Source organism: Equus asinus, chromosome 10, assembly GCF_041296235.1.
Source record: "Equus asinus isolate D_3611 breed Donkey chromosome 10, EquAss-T2T_v2, whole genome shotgun sequence".
Taxonomy (NCBI): Eukaryota; Metazoa; Chordata; class Mammalia; order Perissodactyla; family Equidae; genus Equus; species Equus asinus.
In genome coordinates this window covers 61,778,228-61,801,189 of record NC_091799.1, presented here as the reverse complement: position 1 = coordinate 61,801,189, position 22,962 = coordinate 61,778,228, and the positions used below count along the sequence as shown (strand labels likewise).

The 22,962-nt window shown below is 36.0% G+C and overlaps 1 protein-coding gene across 1 annotated transcript in view; it reads left to right on the top strand.

Moving 5' to 3' along the window:
- The window catches only part of IPO11 (importin 11), a 224,076-nt gene that overhangs the window by 167,919 nt on the left and 33,195 nt on the right, over positions 1-22,962 (top strand). The window contains exons 28-29 of the mRNA XM_014848523.3: positions 10,042-10,137; positions 18,004-18,088. Coding sequence (XP_014704009.1) covers positions 10,042-10,137; positions 18,004-18,088 — 181 coding nt within the window. The remainder of the gene's footprint in view (positions 1-10,041; positions 10,138-18,003; positions 18,089-22,962) is intronic.

The following is a 22,962-nucleotide window of genomic DNA, read 5'->3' as shown; positions in this document are numbered from 1 at the left end:
TAATTTCTAAGTTTGTATTGCAAAACCAGTAGTTCTAAGAAGGTGCTACGTTGTCCATTATACCTTACAGCAGTGCTTCTCAAACTCAGAATCACCTTGGAGCCTGGTTAAAACACAGATTGCTGGGTGTGAGGGTGATCTGGCTATGACATTTGTCACCCCATTGATCACCAGGGTTGACCTGGTTGATCTGGCTGGCTAGGTGAGCATGCCCTTCCTCCCTGCCCACTCCATATGCATCCCTCCCAGAGCTGTGTGCTCCCTCGAAGAGGACCACCCTCCCCCATAGAGGAGGACCATTCTTTGGTCAAGTGTATACACTAATACCTGTGCTCTCCTGCTGGAACCTCCAAATAGGCTCTCAAGGTCCATTTGTAGGAGAATGTAGAGTAGTCAATGTTCCGAGACTCTAGACACATCCAGATGAGGTGCTGCATGTGGCAGTCTGCCTTTCGTTAAAAACAAACAGACTGATGAACACAGATTGCTGCCCCCACCCTTCCTAGAGTTCCTGATTCAGGAAGTCTGGAGTGAGGCCTCTGAGTTTGCAATTTAACACATTTGCTGCTGCTGCTCTGGGGACCATGCTTGGAGAACCACTTCTGTAAGGTATTTGAGAGAAAAGCAGAAAGGAGCCATGTAGTGGTTTTAAGATATTCTAGAAACTGCAGAGAAACTAAAGCTGCAAGCTCCACCTCTCCAGGAGTTTTAAGTGTTCTGCTTTTCCCCGGCTCACCTAAAGCTTTGTCTCTGAATATGAGTTTAGTAGAAAATGTAAATATTTTTAAATAAAGCTGTTCTTACATAAATTACTTGTTTAATTATGGAAGAGTGTGTGATATGTGTTTCACTTTTTAAGACATTTGTTTTTTTCCTGAGGAAGATTCACCCTGAGCTAACATCTGTGCTAATCTTACTCTGCTTTGTATGTGGGTCGCCACCACAGTGTGACCAATGAGTGGTGTAGATCTGCACCCAGTATCCGAACCCAGGCTGCTGAAGTGGAGAGTGCCGAACTTAACTACAATGCCACAAGGGCCAGCCCCTTAACACATTTTTAATAATATACTTCTTTCTTTGTTGTGTTCTCTCAACCCCTACAACTCATATTAAGTTTTTTCTTTAATTATTAAAAGTATGTATTCATGGGGCTGGTGCCATGGTGTAGTGGTTGAGTTTGGTGCGTTCTGCTTCAGTGGCCCAGCTTTGTGAGTTTGGATCTCTGGCCTGGACCTACAGCACTTGTCAGCCATGCTGTGGCAGTGACCCACATACAAAGTAGAGGATGCTTGGCACAGATGTTACCTCAGAACTAATCTTCCTCAAGCAAAAAGGAGGAATATTGGCAACAGATGTTAGCTCAGGGCAAATCTTCCTCAGCAAAAAAAAAAAACAGTATACATTCATTGGAAAAAAGAATTCAAACAATACAGAAATTTAAAAGTTGAAAATCCCTCCATGCCCTCCTTCCCCACCACCTAAACCACATCCTCTTAAAGATATTCAGAAGCAGTGTAGCTGGCCATTTGAAGTGGGGAAAAAATCCATATAACAAAGTGTTTATCTTGATCTTAAAACAAAATTCCCCCCAGTTCAAAGAACGTACTTTGGAAAGTCTATCAAATTTTTTTTATGTCTTTATGTATAACTTTGAATTGATTTAGGCCCAACTAGAAAACTTTAATCTTATTAGTATCAGTTTATATATGGAGCTATAGTTGTACAGAGTAGTGTTCATTAAGTGCTCATTCCAGTTTTTGTCAGCAGTCATTCCTTTTAAAAATGTTAGCCAACTCACATTTCACTATGGGTTGATACTTGCACAGTTTAAAAATTTACTTACCATAAAACTGTTTTGAAGTAATGTGCATAGAAATTTTAAGCTATAATTTCTGTATTTGTTTCATATTTTTGAGCAGCCCTACCTTAAACAAAACAGCAAAGTTAAAACCAAGTAATCTTCTAAATTAAGATAGCTAAGGAAGCTTACTCTTCTTAAGATTTCTGTATTTCTCTACCATTTACTAAAGGTTCTTGATTAGAGCACTCAAAAATAGATAGGCTCCAACTTAAAATAGTGGTATTTCAGAAAGATAGTTTTAGATACAGATCCATTTGTTTCATTGGGTTTTATAAAAGGTGGTTAAAGTTCTAGGACATACCGAAAAAGTACCCCCCCCCCCATAATAAATGAGAAGTATAGAACTCAACTACCATTTATTTATAACATCATAACTTTTAAATACATTTAGAATCCCAGTGTGGAATTTCAGAAACATGTCTCTCACTTCTGGGCTAACTGGGAACTTACTCTCAGTCCCTTCCTGGTGGTGGAGTAGAGATGTTTGGTGTCAGATTGTTGGGGAGGGCTTCAATGGTATGGGACAGAGACTTCAACAGGAGGGAGCAGGAAATTGAAGAAGGTCACAGGCGATGGAGCCTGGGGTAAAGGAAGACAAAGGTGTCTCACAGTTTTCTGGACGTGGGGGTTTCCAGTGTTTTGATAGCTGAAGGCTAAGTGGTGGGGAGAGGTCAGGGTGGACATTGTGGGAGATTGAGAGAATTGTGTGGAATTATTAGTAGTAGGGAAAGAGGATCTCTGGATATCTCTTTGTTCTCCGTCAACTTTTTACTCTTAGTAGGGTCCTCAACTTTGTCATACATAACATTCCAGGGTTACTTTGTTGATCCACTCTGCCCTGTGGCCACCTGTGTCTTGAGTCAGCAACAGTTGGATAGATTCTTATTCTCTTCTTTCCGATTGTCTTGTATATTTTATTTTTAGGGACCCTCTAAGTAGTAGTAGAATTGAATCAGATCTTACCTATACTAGTGTTAACACATGGCAAATATTTTCCCTTAAACAACACACACCCGTTTTTTAAAACTTTTATTGATGTACATATAAACCACATACAGAAGTAGACACACCTGTGTTACTACCACTCAGGTCGAGAAATAGAAGATTCAAACATACGGGGACATTTCTTGAACTTAGGAGTTATGTTAACACCCAAGTGTTTAAGCTTTGAGATGGAGGGGGACCTATGTGTAATTGGGGCATTTTTTATTCAGTTATCTTACCCACACTACAACAGTGACAGTAATATATGCCATATTTGTTTTTAAGGGTTGAAAAAATGGGAGAAAAAAGCCAAAGGACTGTTTTACAAGGTTCTGAAAAACGGCTTTAATGCTAGGCCTTCCTGCCAGATTGGTCCCACATGCACTTGCTCATGTCCTGTTGGACTTCTTGTTTTTCCTTGTTAGAAGGATCCCACTCCTTTACTTTTTTCTCTTACTTAGCCACAGACTAGAAAATGTGTGTATGGACCTGTAACATGATGTGTTGCTGTGGATCAAGAGGAAAGAGAATGGGGTATGTGAAATAAAACAAGGCTGTTCTATTTACCAATTAGACTTTATTTATACCCATCTCCCACTGAATAGTAACTTAATTTTTTTTCTCCTGAGAACACTCATTTTGTTTTCTCATTAAAACTTATGTTTTTCTTTTCTGTTACTGGCCTTACTGATAAGCCCATAGGTGAGTGGGGAGGGATATGCATCAGTTTTCTCAAACTGTTTATTATTTAGTTTCTCAATGATTTCACAGTTATGGAACAAGAGTAACAAGGTAGTAGGCCCATTTTTTTTTCCAGTATTGTACTGTATCAAGCATAGTTGTAAAAAAAAAAAAAGTGCCCTCTACCTCTAGTCGTCACTACTGAAGTTGGTAGGCTCTTGTGGCTGGCCGCTTTTCAAGTAGGAAGCCCTGTGGGTTAAAAGAGAAATATCCTGGGAAAAGCAGCACAAATGTGAGAAATGTGTATTATGCCTGCCGCTGACCCAGATGTGCCTTGTTTCATTGCTCCTGACTCTTTCGAGGCATCATGTGATATAGTAGAGGGCACGATCTTTTAGTAGGAAGTAGTTTTATGATCCTGAATAGTGTAGAAACCTTGCATATACGTTGTCTTCTCTTTTCCTTTTATCTCCGTGTCTTCTTGGACCTCTTGAGTTCCTAGTACATGTACAGAAACCCTTGCCTATTCTTACTTTGGATCATTGGCTTTGAAAAATCTTCTTACTTTTTGCCAGATAGCTTTGTATGATAATTTTACCAGCCTTAATTCTACCCTTAATACATGAGTTGAAATTTTCTTTGTATTTTGCTTTAGGTACCATGGAGCAGAATTTTTTATGTTCTAGTGCAGTTTCTTCGTGTTTTGGCTTTCAGAATCGCTTATCTTCAATTATATGCTTCTCACCTGTGAAAGCCTCTAAACACTGTCTTCCAGTCTTCTAGAATCGGGACCACACCCACTTACAGTTACTCTTTTTGTAAATACAGCTAACCAGATAAATTTGCGCAGTAGAATTCCTAGCACATGGGATCTCACAGTTAAAACGTTGAGGCTGGAAAGTGTCAGAAAGAAGGCTGCTATAGCTGGAGAGTAGTATGAAAGGTTAGATGCGTTCAGGGAGAGGTAGGCAGGAGTCAGGTCAAATGGGGCTCAGTACACTATGATAAGGAGTTTGGATTTCTAAGTGTAATGGGAAGTTATTGAAAGGTTAGACCCTTGCTTTAAAGCAAGGCAGACGTGATCAGATTTTGCGAAAGAGTGATCTGGTCAGCTCTGTGGAGAATGGATTACAGGAAGTCAAGAGTGGAAGCGGCCCATTTGGGAAGTTACCCAGTAGTTCAAACTGGAGACAGAGTGACTTGTAGCGCAGTGTTCATAGTAGGAATATAGACAGGTAGAAACAAAAGAAAAATTTCAGAGATAAGTATGGCAGAATTTGATGATGAATTGGGTGTTGGAAGAGTAAATGAGAAGAGAGGTCAAGACTGAATCCCAGGTTTCTGGCTTGAGTCACTGGGTAGATGGAATTGCTCTTTCTGGATAAGGACAACAGGAAGAGAGCCTGGTTTTGATTTTCTGTTTTATTTTGATTTCTTTGTTTTTGTTGGGGAGGCACTCGAAAATTTGGTGTTGGATGTCTTCGGTTTGAGGTGCTTATGAGACTGCCAAGAGTGGATAAGAAGGATGCAGATGTACTTAGAGTTCTGGAGTTCAGAGAGAGGTTGTGGTGTGTGCTAGCAGGATTTAGGAGGAATTTGACAGTGAGCCTGTGCAAGGCAGGTCTAAATATAACGTGGCCACTCATTTTCCCTATAAGAAAAACCTGTGTAAGGTTTTCTGGCCAGCTTGAATATATTATACTTCTAGAGCTGTAACAAAATAGTCAAATGTCTGTTAAGCTGTTAGTTTAATTACCTGTGTACATTTTAAAAATAAAGTAAAATGTTACTTAGATTTTTTCCTCATATATCATGATACAGTTTTATTCAAATGCTTCAGATAAATCTTTGACATCTTCATTGTGATTGTGTCTTCATCATTACCAAAATCCCCTTTTAATCATGTAACACTGTTTTCTGGAGCACATTATCATTTCTGTCTGAGCTATGTGACATACAGTACAGGAATTTAAGCTACAAGTACCTTTTCGTATAACTTTAATTATATCAGCACAGTTGGCTTTTTTTCTTTTATCCTGAAGGTGTATATTCATGAATACGTTGTAATTATTTATTGTATAGCTTTGTTTTCAGCAATGTCCAACATTTACAATGGTGATGTCATACCCCCAACCCCATAATTACCAAATTTCTATTAAATTCTTTTATATCTCTTGTTAAAAAACAGGAACCAATCTGTCAATTGACTTCTGTAAGTATCCAAAACAAGCATTGATGGAGTTTTTTCATGCTAATGTCTTTTCTAAACAGTTCTCTACCAATCATGATCATCATCTTTTTATGGAAGCTTAGTGTGTTTAGGCATTGTTTTCATTAGGCAGTGTTTCTTAAAGCATAGTCTTTCTCTTGAAAATCACATAAGGTGGCAGTTTCTTCTCATCCCATTGTATATACATAGAGCATTATAGTTACTTCTTATTGTAAAGATAATGGCTTTTTTTCTTTTTGCCTATGTATGTGCTCTCAAAAAATAGTTAATTGGGGGATTGCTTTATAACATAAAAGCCTTTGTAAAGATCATTGTTAGGTGTAAAACAGTCAACTTTCATTTTAAAATACCTTTATCGATTGCTTTCATGAATTTTTTATCCTATTTCCTGGCCAGTATTTGTCAGGGGAACTAGATTTATTAATACACTTGTCCATGACCATGCAGAGAATTACTGTGTAGAAAGGAGGTGTCTTTCCATTTAAGTGACAAAATATTTGCAGCCTAGGTCCTGGAAAATATCTGGCGCGGGGGGGGATCTCTAATTTTAGTGTAAATGTCACCATTTTTGTAGCCTCTGGTGTAGTAGAAATTCTGGAATAAGACTGATAAACCAGTCTTTCTTTTGCCTTTTTCTTTCAGTAAATTGCTGTTCTTTGCTTAATCCTGTTAAACGATATAAGCAGAGACGGATAGTTAATAGAATATTTTATTGTGGCTTTTTGTACTTAAAAATTTATTTCTTAAATTACCCTAACTTCACTGACCTTCTATATTTAAGATATAATAATGCAACAGTGACTTCAAATATTAATTAGGTGTGGTGTATCAGTAGTGTAATTGTGGCCTGGTTAGATCAGAAAAAAATTCTAAAGTGAGTAAGGTTCTGATTCATTTCTTTCTTGGGCCTGCTACAATGAAAAACTGTTAAATCATCAATTTTAGATTATAAAACCATTGAGAAAAGGTAATCAAAAATTTTTTCTGTGTTTCTGTGTCCCTATTTTCCTCCTAGGTCCAAGGGGATGAAGATGATGTAAATATGTAAATCCATTGCTTATAGAGAAGTAATTTAAGGCACATGGTCTAGATGATGGATCAGCTGTCTAAAAAATGGAAGTGCAAAATGCTCATTAGAAAATTACTCATAAAAAATGGACAAGTAGAAAGAAAACAGAGTCCCGTTCACATTGAGTCTAGTATTTATTGTTTGGGCTAATCAGATGAATATTAGAATATTTCGTTTATTTGTGCCTTTGAGGATTAACAAGTTTGCTTCATCTTTCTAAGGGCATTTAGTTATCTGAATGCCTGTGGTTGGATTCATAATAATATAAAAGGACAGAAATAATGTTAAACCGGCAGGGTTTTTTGAATTGGGTGAATGAACATAAGGAAGAGAAATTGATTTTTTTTTTTCCCTTTAGTACACAGTTTTCTAAAGCAAGGAAAACTCACTGCATGAAGTTTCTGCAATTCACCTACTCTCTAGACAGATACTTTTATATACTCGGAAAATACCTTAAAATGCCATACTTCTAGGAAATACTAAGACAAGATTAAAAACTACCGTTTTACTAATGTACGTTTGACTGAGGAAGAAAAGTTTACTGAAATCTATGTGGAATTGTTTTAAATGATCAGCTGGTCTTCACTTAGTACAGCTGTTTGTGCCCAACCTGTTTATTTAATGTTTGTGCATGTGTAACATCACTTAGGCTTGAAGAACAAAACAAGCAGATGTTTAAGAAGCCTGGTTTCCTTCTGTAGAGTATTTGTGACCTGTGTCTATGGGAATAAATTAGTATATCAACGAAGTATGTAAAATAAAAGGAAGAGTGTTTGTGACAAGTGAAAAGGAAGAAAACGTTCAGGTTACTAACACTTTTTTCCCTTCAGTTTTACTTTCATTCTCCTTTTTCATCCTTGATGTTAAACTTTCCTTGCATTTTCTAAAATGAGTGTTTCAGAAATAGATTCCAACACAGCCACTTTCTGTTGTATTTTCTGCCTCATGTCTAGTGTAAGAAGTTGTAATATATTATCTACAACTCTGCTGTCCATACTTGTAATTTAAAAAAGAAGTAAATATTGTAAAAAGAAATTGAGGGAGGGCAGTTCTCAAGCTTTTGGGTCATTAATTCCCATGATTATTTATTAAGTGTTCACAGAATGTATAATATTACCCTATGGAGCATAAAAAAAAGTAAACATAACACTTGGGCTGTGCTTCAAGCTACTTTTAGGGAGAGCAGGCATGAAAAGTTAAAGGACATTAGGAGAAAGTAAGATAAAAGATGCCACAAGAGTTGCATGCCAAATGAATAGTGCGGAGGTTTTATGTTACTGGAAATTCAAAGGACAGAGTGCTCAATTCCAGTGGATTTAGAACATGGTCAGGGAAGCCTTCGTGAAACATGAATTAAGGTGAAGTAGAAAAAGGAGGGAGGACATTGTGAGGAGCACGAAGACGGTAAGCAGATAAATGGTGGAGTCAGGAACATTATGTTTGGGAAGTGATGACTTAACTGCCTGAAAGCAGTGAAAAGAAGAGTAATGCAATATAATTTTGAAAAGGTGGGTTTAGCAGAGGATGCCGAGGCTCTTGATAGCCCTTGAAAGTTCTTAAATTAAGGAGAAAGAATAAAGTTTAAGAGACTGGAATAGAAAGTACCCATTTGCCTCCTTGAAGCCCTCAGTAATAAGGATACAAATAGAATCAGTTGGGTTCCATGTAGCATTGTGAAATGAAAAATGTTTATATCAAAATTGGGATTTCTTTATTTAGGAGGAGCATCTATCCTAATGCGATTAATAAAAGATGAGTTAACTTGAAAATTCTAAGATCCCAAGTGAAGGTAGAATGATCAAGTCTCTAGGGGCCAGTGATGAGAATTAGGAAATAATAATTTGCCAGGGCTTCTTTAACACCGACCAGATGCAGGAGGCTCTGACTTTAGACAAGTGCCAGTTATTGAGTCAGAAATACCCACAAAATTGAGTGGTTGTGTACTTCCACTTTTAAAAGTCAGGTTTATTAAGGTATAGTTTACATAGAGTAAAACCTCTTTTAAGTGTACAGTTTTGGCAAATGTACACAATGTGTGACCACTACCATACTCAACATAAAGAACATTTCCATCATCCCAAAAAGTTCCCTCGTGTCCCTTTGCCTAGCAACCACTGACCACTGATCAAATAATTTTGCCTTTCAAGAAAGTCACATAAATCGAGTTACACAACATGTAGCGTTTTTTAGTCTGTTGTATTTCTCTTAGCATAATGTTTTTGACATCTTTCCAAGTTGTTGCATGTATTTCTAGTTTGTTTCTTTTTATTGTTGACTACTATTCCATTGACTAAGTGTCCCACAATTTGTTTATCCATTCACTAGTTCATAGACATTTGGGTCATTTGCAGTTTTGGGTTAGTATGAATAAAGCTACGATAAATATTCACATACAAATCTGAGAATACTTGTTTTGGTTTTGGGTAAATACCTGGGAATGGGATTGCTTAGTTGTGTGGAGGGTGTTTAAGTTTATAAAAACTGCCAATGTGTTTTCCAAAATGCGTATGCCGTTTTTTATTCTTACCAGCAATGTATGAGAAGTCCTGTTGTTTCTCATTCTTGTCAGCACTTGGTATTGTCAGTCTTCTTACTTTTACTTTTAATTAAAATCTTGTGGGTTAATTTGCATTTCTATGATAGCTAATGATATTGAACATCTTTTCAGGTACTTGTATGCCCTCTGTATATCTTTTTTGGAGAAATGTCTGTTCAAATTTTTGCCCATTTTTAAATTGTGTTGTCTGTCTTTTTTTTTTTCAGAGTTTCAGTTTTCAGAGTTCTTTTTATATTCTGGATCCAAGTCCTTTGTCAGATATATGTTTTACAAATATTTTTTCTATGACTTCTTTTCTTTTTCTTGACAGTGTCTTTAGAAGAGTGGAGATTTTTAATCTGCAACATTTTTGTATCTTTATCTTTTTAGTTATAAAATTAACAAGACTATTATAATAAATTGAAGAATATTAAAGTATCTCTTTCCTATTTAATCTTATGCTTTTAGTATTTAAACACACTAATAAGCTAGTGAAAGAGAAAATTTTAATGTTATATGCAAAGGTAGAATTCCGTTTTTAAGAAATATATTTTGAAAGTTTTTTTTTGTGTTTTAGAACTGAAAATTCTCTTTATGTTCAAGAGGATAATTAGGGGGAAAAAAGGAATTACCTGTTGAAATGCTTCAGTTTAACTTGTTTTGCCCTTCTTTTTTTCTAGTGTTATCCAGGATAAATTCTGTGGGATTATAAACATCTCAGTGGAGGGCCTACACGATGTCATGACGGAAGATCCTGAAACAGGAACTTACAAAGAGTAGGTGGTCACTTAATTGATTTCAGTTGGACTGGAGGGGTAGTTACATATATCTGCATGATTTTTGTTCACTATCACCATGTAAGCACAGTAAGGCACCTTTTTCATTTTGTCTTCTATAAAGAAAAAATTTTGTTATTTTCCTTATGATATTTATTGTTGGATCTGAAGATCAGCTGTATTTTTGTTATAGTGAAATTCTGAATTGGGCTTCTTTGGGCTAATCATTTTATGATTTGACATTAGGTTTTTGAAAAAAATCCAAGCATTTTAGCATATAAATTCTTTTTTTAAGATGTTTTGAATATGTTCTTTTTTTTTCAATGAAGTTCCCCTGCCTTTCAGGCAAATGATGGGGAAAAGGGGATGAGTAAGCATCCTGTATTTGTATTTGCCTAGTTGAAGTATCACTGGCACCTTTAAAATATTAGAGGGCCATGTTGGTACTTGACTAGTTCCAAAAGAGAATAGTTCAAATTTTATTTGTGGGAGAATAGTTAAAATCATATTATCAGAAATGCTGATAATCTTATATAACTATTAATTTGAAATTTTATTTTTTTATTAATCATTGTATCCTTTTGTAGTTAGTAGAATTGTTACACTTTTCCTCTTGTTATTACTACAGGCATACCTTGGAGATAGTGTACGTTCGGTTCGAGACCACCGCAATAAAGTGAATATTGTAATAAAGCAAGTCACATGAACTTTTTGATTTTCCAGTGCATGTAGAAGTTATATTTACACTTTACCGTAGTCTATTAAATATGCAATAGCATTATGTCTAAAAAAAATGTACATACCTTAATTAAAAAATTCTTTATTGCTGAAAAATACTAACTATCATCTGAGCCTTTAGTGAGTCATAATCTTTTTGCTGTGGAAGGTTTTGTAAAACATGCAGTATCTGTGAAGAGCAGTAAAGAAGTGCAATAAAACAAGATATGCCTGTATTGATAAAGCACATGTTTCATATAATGATAAGTAAGGCTTCATGAGATTCCAGACTGCTTGACTTTTCCTCAATAATATATTGAGCTTGTTTTCTTTGTTCTTTATAAAACCATTTATAGCAAATGGGAGAGATTGCCCTTTGAATCATATTTTGTTGAAAAATATGGAAAGCAGATACATGTTGTCAGATCTTACTAAACATATATAAACAAAATGCATCTGGCATGTAACTTAGCTTTCGAGAACATAAGAATTCAGGTGAGGTAAAAACCTCAAACTACTTTGGTGATTACAGATCAAAAATATACCATTCCTGGATGTAGGCAATTTTTTTAAGTTAACATAGGGTTTATGGCACATGACTGTGAATATTGTTTTTATGCATAATATGTGAAAAAGTTTACAACTATTTGTGAAATGCTTAGGATATATTCAAATGTTCTTTGTCCTTCTCTTTGGAGTGTATAATTTAGTTAGGGGAGGGGCATGTCTAATAGCACAGTGAAAACACTAATAATGAGTAAAGGCAGTTACTATGCTTTGAACAAAGCACACAAAACAGTAAAATTACAGACTGTGCTTTAAAAGAAAAGCAGAGAAAGAAAAGGCACTGTTTGTTACAGTCTTCAGGGAGGGGTAGAGTTAAGATATAGGAAGAAGAACGTAATTATAGTGTGGTTTAACTGGAAGGGATGAGAGTCAGGAAGTTGTTAAAAATAAAGTTTAGAAGTTAGTGCAGTTTCATTATTTTAAAGATCAGGATACACAGGCTCAGAAAAGTGCAGTGACACAGCAAATTAGTGGAAGAGTCAAGATTAGAGCCAGGATCTTCTTATTCAGTAAGCCAGGGTCAGTCATGAAAAAGGTTTCGGTTTGGAAGAGGAAAATGTTGGGCATAAGGAAACTGACTGACTAGGGGACCATTATAGGGATCCAGACTAGAAAGGCCCGGACTCGAGAGTTAGGATACACAGGTAGCTGGAACATGTGACCACTGTTTGCTTTTCCTCCCCAGAATTGTTTGGCAATTAATTTTTACCCTGGGGTGGTATTTGGCCTGTGGAAGCACGGTGGAGAAACCATTTACCTAACTTTTTGAGTCTCAGTGTCTAAGAAGGGTTAGACTAGATTTCTGATAAATCTTCCTATTCTGTGATTCTGCAGATTACATAGAGTTCTGTAAATTAAAGTCTGTGAGAATGTAGGGTATGAATAGGCTTTTGGAAAAGTCCATTTGAAAGACATAAAATATTTACTATGTAGCTAGCTTAGCCTTCAATTTCCCCTTCCTGTTTATTGAAACAATTTACTCAAAGAAAGTTAATCTTTCCAGTTCTGCTGAATTCCTATTGATTCTCAGTATAGAATGAATTAGAACAAAGGAAGAAAACTGTTTTTTCCACCTGCATAAGTGGTATATGAGAGTTCTCCAGAGAAACAAACCCATTAGGAGACATATGTATATATCTATAAAGAGATTCACTATGAAGAATTGACTCACGCAGTGTGGAAGCTGAGAATTCCCAAGATCTGTAGTTGGCAAGCTAGGGACTTAGGAGAGCCAATGGTATAGTTCTAGTCCAACTCCAAATGCCTGAAAAGCAGGCGAGCCAGTGGTGTAAGTTCTAGTCCAAGTCTGAGTCAGAAGGCAGGAGAAGACTAGTGTTCCAGCTAGAAGACAGTCAGGCAGAGAGAGTGAATTCTTTTAGTCTTTTTGTTCTATTCAGGCCTTCAACTGATTGATCACGGCTCACCCACACTGGGGAGAGCAATCTGCTTTACTCGGTGTACAGATTCAACTGTTAATCTCATCAAGAAACACTTAGAATAATATATAACCAAATATTTGGGCAGCCTGTGGTCCAGTTGAGTTGACAAATTAACCACAATAAAGAAGCCTTGTAGACAGATCATCACTTTGTTCAGACTTGTTTGTGCCAGGCATTGTGCTGTGTGAAGAAGCAGCTTAGGCTCTAGGGCTCACAGCCTAGAAGGGGAAATGGGGCCCAGTTTGGAGCCAACTAGTAAAGTAATCTGTGTGAAATGCAGAGGATTTTCGACTATTTTGTGTAGTCATTGGAGATCCATTGGCAATATTAAAGCATGGAAGTGATCAGATTTATTCTTCAGAGAGATCACCTCCGTGCATTGTGGAGAATGACTGGTAGGGGTAGAGAGGCTCACAGCGAGTGGTCTTACACCAGCTGAACAACCCGGGATGCTTTGTTAAAAATGCAGATTTCCCTTCCCCCGTCTGGACCCATTATATCAGGATCTTTGGAAGGAGGACGATAGAACTTGCATTGTAAACAGGAACCCTGCATGATTCATATGCACTCTAAAAATTGATAACCTGCGGCGTGGCAGATATGGAAACCCTTTACATAGCTGTTCTACTCTTGATGAGTATTGACAGGATTTTGAGATGGATTTTGGCAGGAGGATTGGCAGGAATTGATGACAGGTGGATGTGGCTGAAGGAGGTTGACAGGTATTTGTAGTTTGGGTGACATATGACACACACGCACACAGACACATAATTTAAAAAACTACTCATGCTTACACCTAACACCCTATGCTAATTTTTGCACTTTGATATATCCTCATAACTATATTCTTATAGGCACTTAAAAATTTTAATGTAAGATTTTGTTTGGGAAAAGATGGAAATGGGTTTTTATTTACTCTTATGATGATCTCAGTTTTTATTTTACTTAGGAAAGTTTATGTTCCAAGACAAATAGATAGTCAACAGTTGGCTGTTATTAAAATGGTATAGAAAATGAATCCATTTAGAAGAAAGAAGAGACCCATTTTGAAAGTTTACAATTCTGGGTTTCTTTTTATGTTTGTGTTTTAGTTAGTAGAGTTCTTGTTTCATTAAACCAGGAAAATATGTTAATAAGGCTAGAGATTTGCCTCTGCTTGTCTTTAACTAGAGTGTTTCCCTTTTTTTCCTAAATATTTTGTTAGTCGGCACGTTGAGAAAAAGAAATTGATGACCGTTTGCCGAAGTTTGGGAAGTAAAAAGGAAGAAAGGATTTAGCCAGCATTTTAGGAGGCTTAGAGGCACTAAAATTTATTAGAAAAAGACTCATAAATTGTGGTTTCGGTAGCTAGACAGTGTAAAGCATACCAGCCATTAAAGGAAGTTACTTTTATTTGAGAAAAAAGTAAAATTTAGGCTTTTAATAGCATTTTTTTTCCTTCACTTAATACATTGATTTACCAGATGGCTCTTTAGAATGGAATAGAGAATAGCAGAAAAACCCATGGTTCCCTGATTCTGACGTTATCACCTGTATATTATCCTAACTTTTGTAGGTCTCAGCAACCTCCTTGAGGACCCTTTTTCATTAGTTTTCCCCTTCTGATCCATTCTGCCCCATTTCTTAAAATTAAAAGGCCAGTTTCCTACAGAATAAAGTTGATGGGGCACTATTCTATGCTGACCCTAAGTTTATGTTACTGGCCTTTTCTCTTTTCTCCCTGGATTACTCCTCATTTCCCAAATGTGCCATACCCTTTTATACATGTGGCTTGACTCCTAACACTTCTTCTTCTTGGTATGTCATGCCCTCAGCCTTGCTCTGCTTGGCGAATACCTACCTATGAGATTTCTTTCCAGGCTCTCAGGAAGAATTAATTGCCTCTTTCTCTGGTCTTTCATGGCACTTTGTGTGTATTGCTAATATGCAACATTTAGTTAGTTACTTATGGTATTCAGTCTAGTGGCCATAAGAGGATTTGAGGCAATGCATAAGAAAAGCATCTGCTTATTGTGACCAAAAACTATTAACACAGGATTGAAGGAATTTAAACAAGAATCCTTGATTGGGGAAATCTGTGCCATCTGAATGTGAAATTTAGCCCTGAGCTTTCTAACTACCAGGGCAAAAAGAGAAACATTAGGAATTATATAGTTCCGATTTTCAAGTAGAAGGAAACAGGTATTAGGAGAAGGGAGACTGTTTTTTGGCCTGAGCCCACAAATGAATTTTTGATAAGGTATTTATATAAGGGACCATAAAAGGATTTTCAGCTGCAAGTAAGAGAAACCCTGAGTCAACTGGCTTTAACAATAAAGAATTAGTTATGGGGCCGGCCTGGTGGCGCAGTGGTTAAGTGCGCATATTCTGCTTTGGCTGCCTGGGGGTCGCTGGTTTGGATCCCATGGCACCGCTTGGCAAGCCATGCTGTGGCAGGCGACCCACATATAAAGTAGAGGAAGATGCGCACGGATGTTAGCTCAGGGCCAGTCTTCCTCAGCAAAAAGGGGAGGGTTGGCCGCAGATGTTGGCTCAGGGCTAATCTTCCTCAAAAAAAAAAAAAAAAGAGTTATGTCTGACAACAAAAAAGCTGTAGGTAAGTGCCTTCAGGATTAGTTACTTGTGGCTTCACAACATCACCAAAGACCCAGGTTCTTTCTGTTCCATCACCTCAGCACATTAACTTCATCTGCAGGCTGCTTTCCCTCATCGTCACAGAGTAGCTCTAGGCATGACAATTCATGACAATGCCAGTACCAGACAAGTAATCTTTTCTTTTTACTTATGTCTTTTTTTCTAACATCAAAGGAAACGTTTCCCAGAAGTTATTTCATCAGACCTCTCTTCATGTCTAATTGGCTAGACTTTTTAAGACATACTCCTGTTGAAGGCAGTAATTGACCAGGGGAACAGGATTTCCATGACTGCTTATTGAGCTGCTGGCACTGCGGTTGGGATCAGCTTTTTCTGAAGCATCTGGTGGACACATTGAGGGTTCTGTTAGGAAAGAGGGCGATTATATATGTAATCAAAGTGTCCACTACAGAGACTGACTGAATAATGTTGTCAGTTCTTGTTTTATTGTAACATTCAGAAGTGAGTTTGTGTAGATTAAATGAAAAGTGTTACAGCACGTACTTTTTAAATGAGAAATGGCTTAAAAGGTTTCCTGCTGCATGATGACACTGTTGGTTGTGTTTGTCTGGTTGGAGTTTCTTGTTGAGAAAGATTCTGACGCAGCAGGCTAGAGAGCCTGGATCTAGTCAGTGAGGGAGAGTGTAGGATGACAGGTGGCTGCCTGTGTTCACATGCTAATTGCCCCTAATTTAAATTGTTATTTTATTATTATTACTATTATTACATTCACAACCCACACATTTTAGCTTGTTAGAAATCTGGTAATTCTCACCATGCCTTTTATGAAAACCATGATTCTCTATCTTGAATGTTTGTCAGCAAAATAAGATTTAACTTTTAATTGGAGGTTTTCCTGCAGGAAAGAATTTCAGCTTTGGACTTTTCAGGCCAATTTTTTTTTTTTTTTTTCACTTTCCACCTTCCGGAGACCCAAATGAATACAGTTTGCAGAATTGCAAAGCAAAAATATTCTGCCCTCTGGGTAATTTCTGGAAAAAAAAATATATGTGTATGTGTATATTTATATGATAAATCTTTCAACTTAAGGAAGGGAGAGAGAGTTTTTACTATACAAGAAAGTTAACAGATTTTAGTGAAATGAAATAATTAGATGCAAAATAAAGTCTTGCTCCATGGATATCCAGATTCATGGCAGTTAAAATTGAGGTCTGCAGCCAGCATAAAACAGCTGATGTAAAGGAACCCCACCTTATTATTCAGTTCTGAAATACAAACTGGAGTCTAGACATTTTCTAGGCGTTTCACTTTATTAAATAGCTTTTGGGTTAAGATAATAGTGCTATAATTTTCTGACTTTGTTCCGGAGTCCCTTGGCCAACTAGTTGTGCCGTATCATTTTATATTGTGATGGACAAAAGCATTGCAACTCCAAGAGGTCAAGGCCATGCAGTGAGTTAGGGATTGAGCTCTTGCTGTTTTTCAGGGCTTCTGATTTCCAGTTTAAGGTTCTTACTGTTTGATCCCACCACTGTGCACTGACTGGGTCAGAGGGAGTTGTTCCAAAAGTTGTTGTTTTAACGGGAGAGAATAGAGGGGAAAGGACACTCATATGTCCTGCAAGAGTGAGCTTGAGCAAGCTTTTGGTGTGAGCATCGGCCCTTAGCCCTTATTTAAAAGTTATTTACACAGCTGAGTCAGGGATTATCTTTCACCTGTACTTGCTACAAAACACACAAGAAACCAAGCTTTCTTTGTCACAGTTTATTGGTTAGGAACCTCTGACTCTGATAAATTACTGAAATCTGTTCTAAATTAGGAAACAGGGAGGTTTGTTCCATCAGCTTGATTCACCAGACGGTATTCATTTCTTGTCTCTCTGGAACCAGCGTTGACTGAATAGGAATCTGCGTTTCCATTATTTCTGCTAATGGCTAAGAGCAGTGTGCAGATAATCAAAATAAAATGATATATAACTGTGCTGCAGGTACAAGTGCTTTCAGGGACAGGTTCCTCGTAGCGTAGTAATGTCACGTGGAGCGCAAAGTAGATTGTTACATAATTAATAGTGTTTTAATGATGCTGTTGTTTAAATTGTTGCTACTGTTATGAAACATGTATAATCTACAGACATAGGAAGATAAGTGGTAAAAGAGGAAGTATTAATTTTAAGTGTTTGTAAATACCGTTTTTTTAGAAAGCTGTAAAGGGTGCACCTTGCTTTGTCAAGTGATATATGGTTCAAAAGTTGCCTATAAATAAATTTTCATAATTTCGTACCTTAAATGCTCAAGGAAAATAGTTTAAAATACTTTGGTTGGTGCTTTTTAAAATGAGATATTTTTTCATAACTAAAAAATGTTTTAAATTATAAATCTAATTTATTTAGTCTGTTCCTTGTATTTTGTATTAATGTTCTGATTGATTTTGAGGGTTGATTTTTAGTATGTTACAGACGTTTTTTATTTATTTAAAACATTTTTTTTAACTGTAGCTGTATGTTATAGACATTTTTTATTTATTTAAAACATTTTTTTTTTAACTGTAGCTGTATGTTGATGTCTCATCTTGAAGAACCAAAAGTAACAGAAGATGAAGAACCACCCACAGAACAGGATAAGAGGAAAAAGATAGTAAGTTACAAATGGAGCTTCTGAAAATTTGGAAGAACCATATAGCATCATCATATCCTGTAGGTTTGAAAATATCTGTTGGTCCATTCATCCATTGATCCATCTATTCATCCATCCATCCTTTGTTGCAGAATTAATGTAGTTAACTGAGTTTTGAAATTTGGAGTATACTTCTAAAAGCAGATAAATTGCACAGGAAGTTGAGTTTAACCCTTGATCTGAAATAATTTCTTGTCTTAGCAGAGCAGAGGGGTTTACTCTTACATATAGAAAACATGTGACCCTCAAACCTTATGCAAGTTGTAATGCTAATTCTTCTTTTGTGAGGAGATTTACTGAAATTGCTTCATTCTCTGTTATTTCATGGATCTTTACAATGAACTTTTTCTGAGATATAGGCCTTTATAAAAATGGCTTTAACTGCTAAATTGTTTTGTAAACCATTAACTCTCACTACAGGAATATGATAAGAAAAAGGAACAAAAAATAGGAAATGTCTAAAATATCTTGCCTTTAAAATTGTTTATAATCTTGAATTTCTCAATCCTTTCTTTGATATATGAATATAAGATAGGTACGTAAATAAACTTTTCTCCCTTTTCTCTTGGAATGTCTTCAAGTCTCCTGGCCTCAACCAGTTATTAACTTCATTGTGCCTTCTTTCTTCCCTTGCAAAATGAGAACAATATCTACCTCAAAAGTAAAATAACGTATGAAGTGATCATGGAATTATGCTGCACACCTAATAATTACTCTTTGTTAGTTATCAGTATGGTTTTAGTCTGCTCGTGATATTCACTCCTTGAATGAATCACATTAACCCTAAAGTCTTCATCCTCGGGTCGAGCTAATACTACACTGCTCTGACAGCGTTTTTTAAACTGTATTTGAGTTTAATCTGTTTTACTTTGCTTTTATGCTAGATATCATCTCCCTAGCAGCTAGTATAGAGGACAATATCCAAGAATTTGTTAAGACTGGAGTACTGGTCCTGTTTGTGCTGTTAATTGTCACCTTGAGCAAGTCTCCTTGTCTCCTGGGAGCTGTTTTCTCATCTAAGAAATGAGGAGAGGAATTGAATTAGTGGAGTCCCAGGGCCTGTGAGCTGAAAAATTATTTGGTCTTTTTAGCTCTTAATACTATTCATTTCCTTCCCCAATATGTAGTGTTCTAGTGAAGTGTTCAATTCCGAGTATACCTTTGGAAGTATTTCTTCCCTGAAATGAGACAGCTAAGTGGAATTCTAGATACATGGAAAGTGTGAATTCTTCACTCAGAGTGATACTAGCCTCTTTGCTATGACCTAACAGTTTCTTTCCCCAACTCTGACCTCCACTCTTTAAAATCATTGAATATATCATTGGTGTATCAGAAAAATGTGATAAGGTGTTTCTTCATAAGATTCTGAACTTGTAAATGAATAATAGGTATTCTGCTTTCACTGAATCATCAGGTTTTGTGCACACTTTTTAAACATCGGTTAATCTGGTAGATTTACCCTTAGCAAATTAATCTACCCAAATCTGTTTTTTGTTCTAGATAGAATCCTCAGTAACATCAGGTGGTGGTAGTTTTAATTCTAACTTTATTTTGAAGATAAGTGAAATGTTATCTCAAAGAGCACTGTAAGAACATAGTTTTAAAGTTCCTTGATTCAATTTTGTGATCCTAAATTTTGTTTGAGTGCTGGTTATTTTGACGTTATTGTTCTTATTATAGGTAGTCTTGATTTATAGAACAACCATTATTTTTCAGTTGAAGTTAGTCGTCACAATAATCATTTGATGTAGATTTATTTGTTGTTTCTACTGAGATTTCCAGTGCCTTAGGCTTAAGTCTTGGTCTTATGCTGATGATGCCACAGCATTTATGATTAAAGCTAGGATTATGTATCTTAGCATTGAATAAATCTAATTATGAGTACAGTGCTAATTTTTCAGTAACTTTAAACAAACAAAATTAGTTTCACTGTATCTTCAGGGTTACAAGTATAAATTATGTATTTTCTTTCAGTAATTATATCATCATTCTTATACTGTGATGTCTAAATTAGAAATTTTTTGAGAACTATAAGTCTGTCTTGGTTGTTATTTCAAAGAGAAGTGTTTGCTGGTAGATGTTTATGAATTATTATTTAAAAGAAAAACCAATATAGTATCAAAGATTATTTTCATTTTAAAATGAAATTGTTTATTTACGAGGCAGAAAAAGTATAGCTGTTCAGTTTTCCATAAATGGCAGTTTGATTTACTTACTGTCATTGTTGTCTTAAAGTGGTCCTTAAAATGTAGTGTCTGCATTTCAGTAGCTACTTTGGTAGACGATGGCACTGGTGATTGTAATTCAGAAAAATGAATGATTAATATTGTATCAAATGTGCCAAATAATTTTCCATAGGTTTGTGAGAACTCTCTATATTTCATCTTCTGTAAGGATGAAATTTCTGTTCAGGAAAGCTATTAAGCTGTCCAGACTTTTGATCTTGTTCTTTTTAATCCGGCTTCTCTCTATCCATTTTATCCAGCTCCTCTCTATCTTGTAGTATCCATTTTGGAGAAACTAATACTTAGAAGATTGAGTGCAACTCAGACATTTCATTTCATTTCTAAGTTCCTTCTGTCCAGAATACTCCAGTAGTAGAACGATAATTTCATGACCTGTTCTATAAAGAATTAAGCTAATACAGTAACATTTTAAGTTGCTTGAATTTCTTTTGTTGTGACGTGTGACTTACTAGGCATTTATAAGTTGTACTTTCCAAATTTAAGTTTTTGAGCATATTAGTGCTTTCTGGCAACTTTATGGTACCTGCTAAGAAAGCATTAAGGAAACACTTGGTATAGTAAGTAAAGGTGTGCTAATGAGGTATTTCTGATCATTCCTTTCTGTTAAATATTTCTCAGTTTAAGACCTAGAAATATTTTGATAATTTGCTTCTATAAATAATAATCTAGTTTTATATATACTTACTAGATGCCTTAATTGATAGTGGCAATATAAATAAGTTTAAACATTAATAAAAATGCAGTAACTTTTCATTTGTTTGTGCTGGTAGAAGCAGTAGCACAAATAATGGTCTATCTAAATGTCATTTATATGCTTCGAAATAATAATAGTAATGCCTTATGTATGTGTCTATTTTTCCAAAGCATTTTTAAGATCTTGTCTTATTTACCCTCATACCAGTTTTAGGGCCAGATACAGATGAGGAAACCAAGTCAGAGAAGTTACCTCTTGCTTAGAATTAAAGATTTAGGTACAGATCAAGATTAGAGCTGAGCTTTCTTGACTCCTAGCCTAGGGTACTCTACAATTTTAATTTTTAAAATTTTTGTAGCTTTTCTAAAATATTTTGAGGAATCTCTCAAACTGCAGAACATATTGTGAGCTACATATTTGGGGGAAATTCACCTCCTTATAACACAGCTCAGCTACCACAAGTCAATGGAATAGAATTAGAGCTGTGGAGTAAGTATAGTTTGTTGTGTCTTTGTGATAGGCATGGCTAGCAAACAAATAGTTTGTTAATTTTTAGGTTTGCTTTACTTTAATAATTAAATTTAGTTTGCAGTTATTGAACAAACTATAACTGAGAGCTAGCGAAATGACCTTGAATGATAAATGACAGATCCTCAAATGACCTTCAATGACAAAGACCATCAATATCAGGGAGAACGTTAATGATAATTTGTTTATTATATTTAAATATTGTTTTAGTTATTTTATGTACTTACTGAGTGCTCACTATACACCAAACACTGTTCTTGACATTGAGGATATGGCAGTGACCAAAACAGATAAAGCCCCAATGGAATGGAGCTTACAGTCTAAAAAAATATGTATTTGTATATAGCAATATCAAGTGCTGTTAAGTCTATCAAGATTTAGATTAATAAACACTGCCATAGTTTTCTAAGTTTGTAGCATATTCATGAAACTTGGAAGGTTTACATATATTGTTCCTAGAAATATTTGTACTACATTTTAATAAATCATTAGAGTATAGCTGGAGTTTGCCCCTCTTAATTCATTGACAATAACTTCTCTTTTTCAAGTGTTATACCTCTTTGTAAGCCTTCTATTTGATTTTTTTTCTTTTTCACTAGAAATAGGATTTGGGGAACTGTTTTAACAGTTACCAAGATCACTTATAGTTGCAATGAATTTGATCTATTTTTCGTCTTCTCTATGCACAAGTGGGAATATATGTCAATGTAGTCTAGAAGAAAAATTTAGAACTATGTTATATCTAGTACAAGAATATAAACTATTGTTTTTCCATTGTCTGTTTCAAGAGGTAGATGAGAATTGAAAATACTTATGGCATATTACAGACTACTGAAAATACAATTTTAACATGTTGTGCTTGACTTTTAAGTGGCGGTTTGGCAGGTGAGCTCTGCAGGTGAACTTTCACTGGTTTATAATAAAGTCTTTAGCTTTTGATAGGCTCAAATATTTATAGGGCTTTCAGGGTTTTAAATTTTAACTTGCACTTTGTATAGGGCAGACAGTGCAGACTAACTGAGCTAGCTTTTGAATGCAACCGGTTATGCGTGGGCTGTGGCACCAGCAAACTTGGCATGACAGTCTTCTGCTTTCGCAGTAGCATGTCTATGCAAGTTGGTTGTATGTTAGGTTGGGGTGTATTTTATTTGGTAAATTCATAGCCAGATCCTTTGTCTCACAGCAAATATAAGAAATTCTGAGCATGCCTTGCATTTTGCCTTAAAGTGAGTATTGTCTCCTCTGCTGCTGTTGCTGAATATAGCACTGGATCAGGGAGGGACGAAAGTGCTGCATTGTGAGGACAGAATTGTCTGAAAATCTGAGCCTACAGGTAGCTAACATCTTCCCTTTCTGAGAGCAGATGG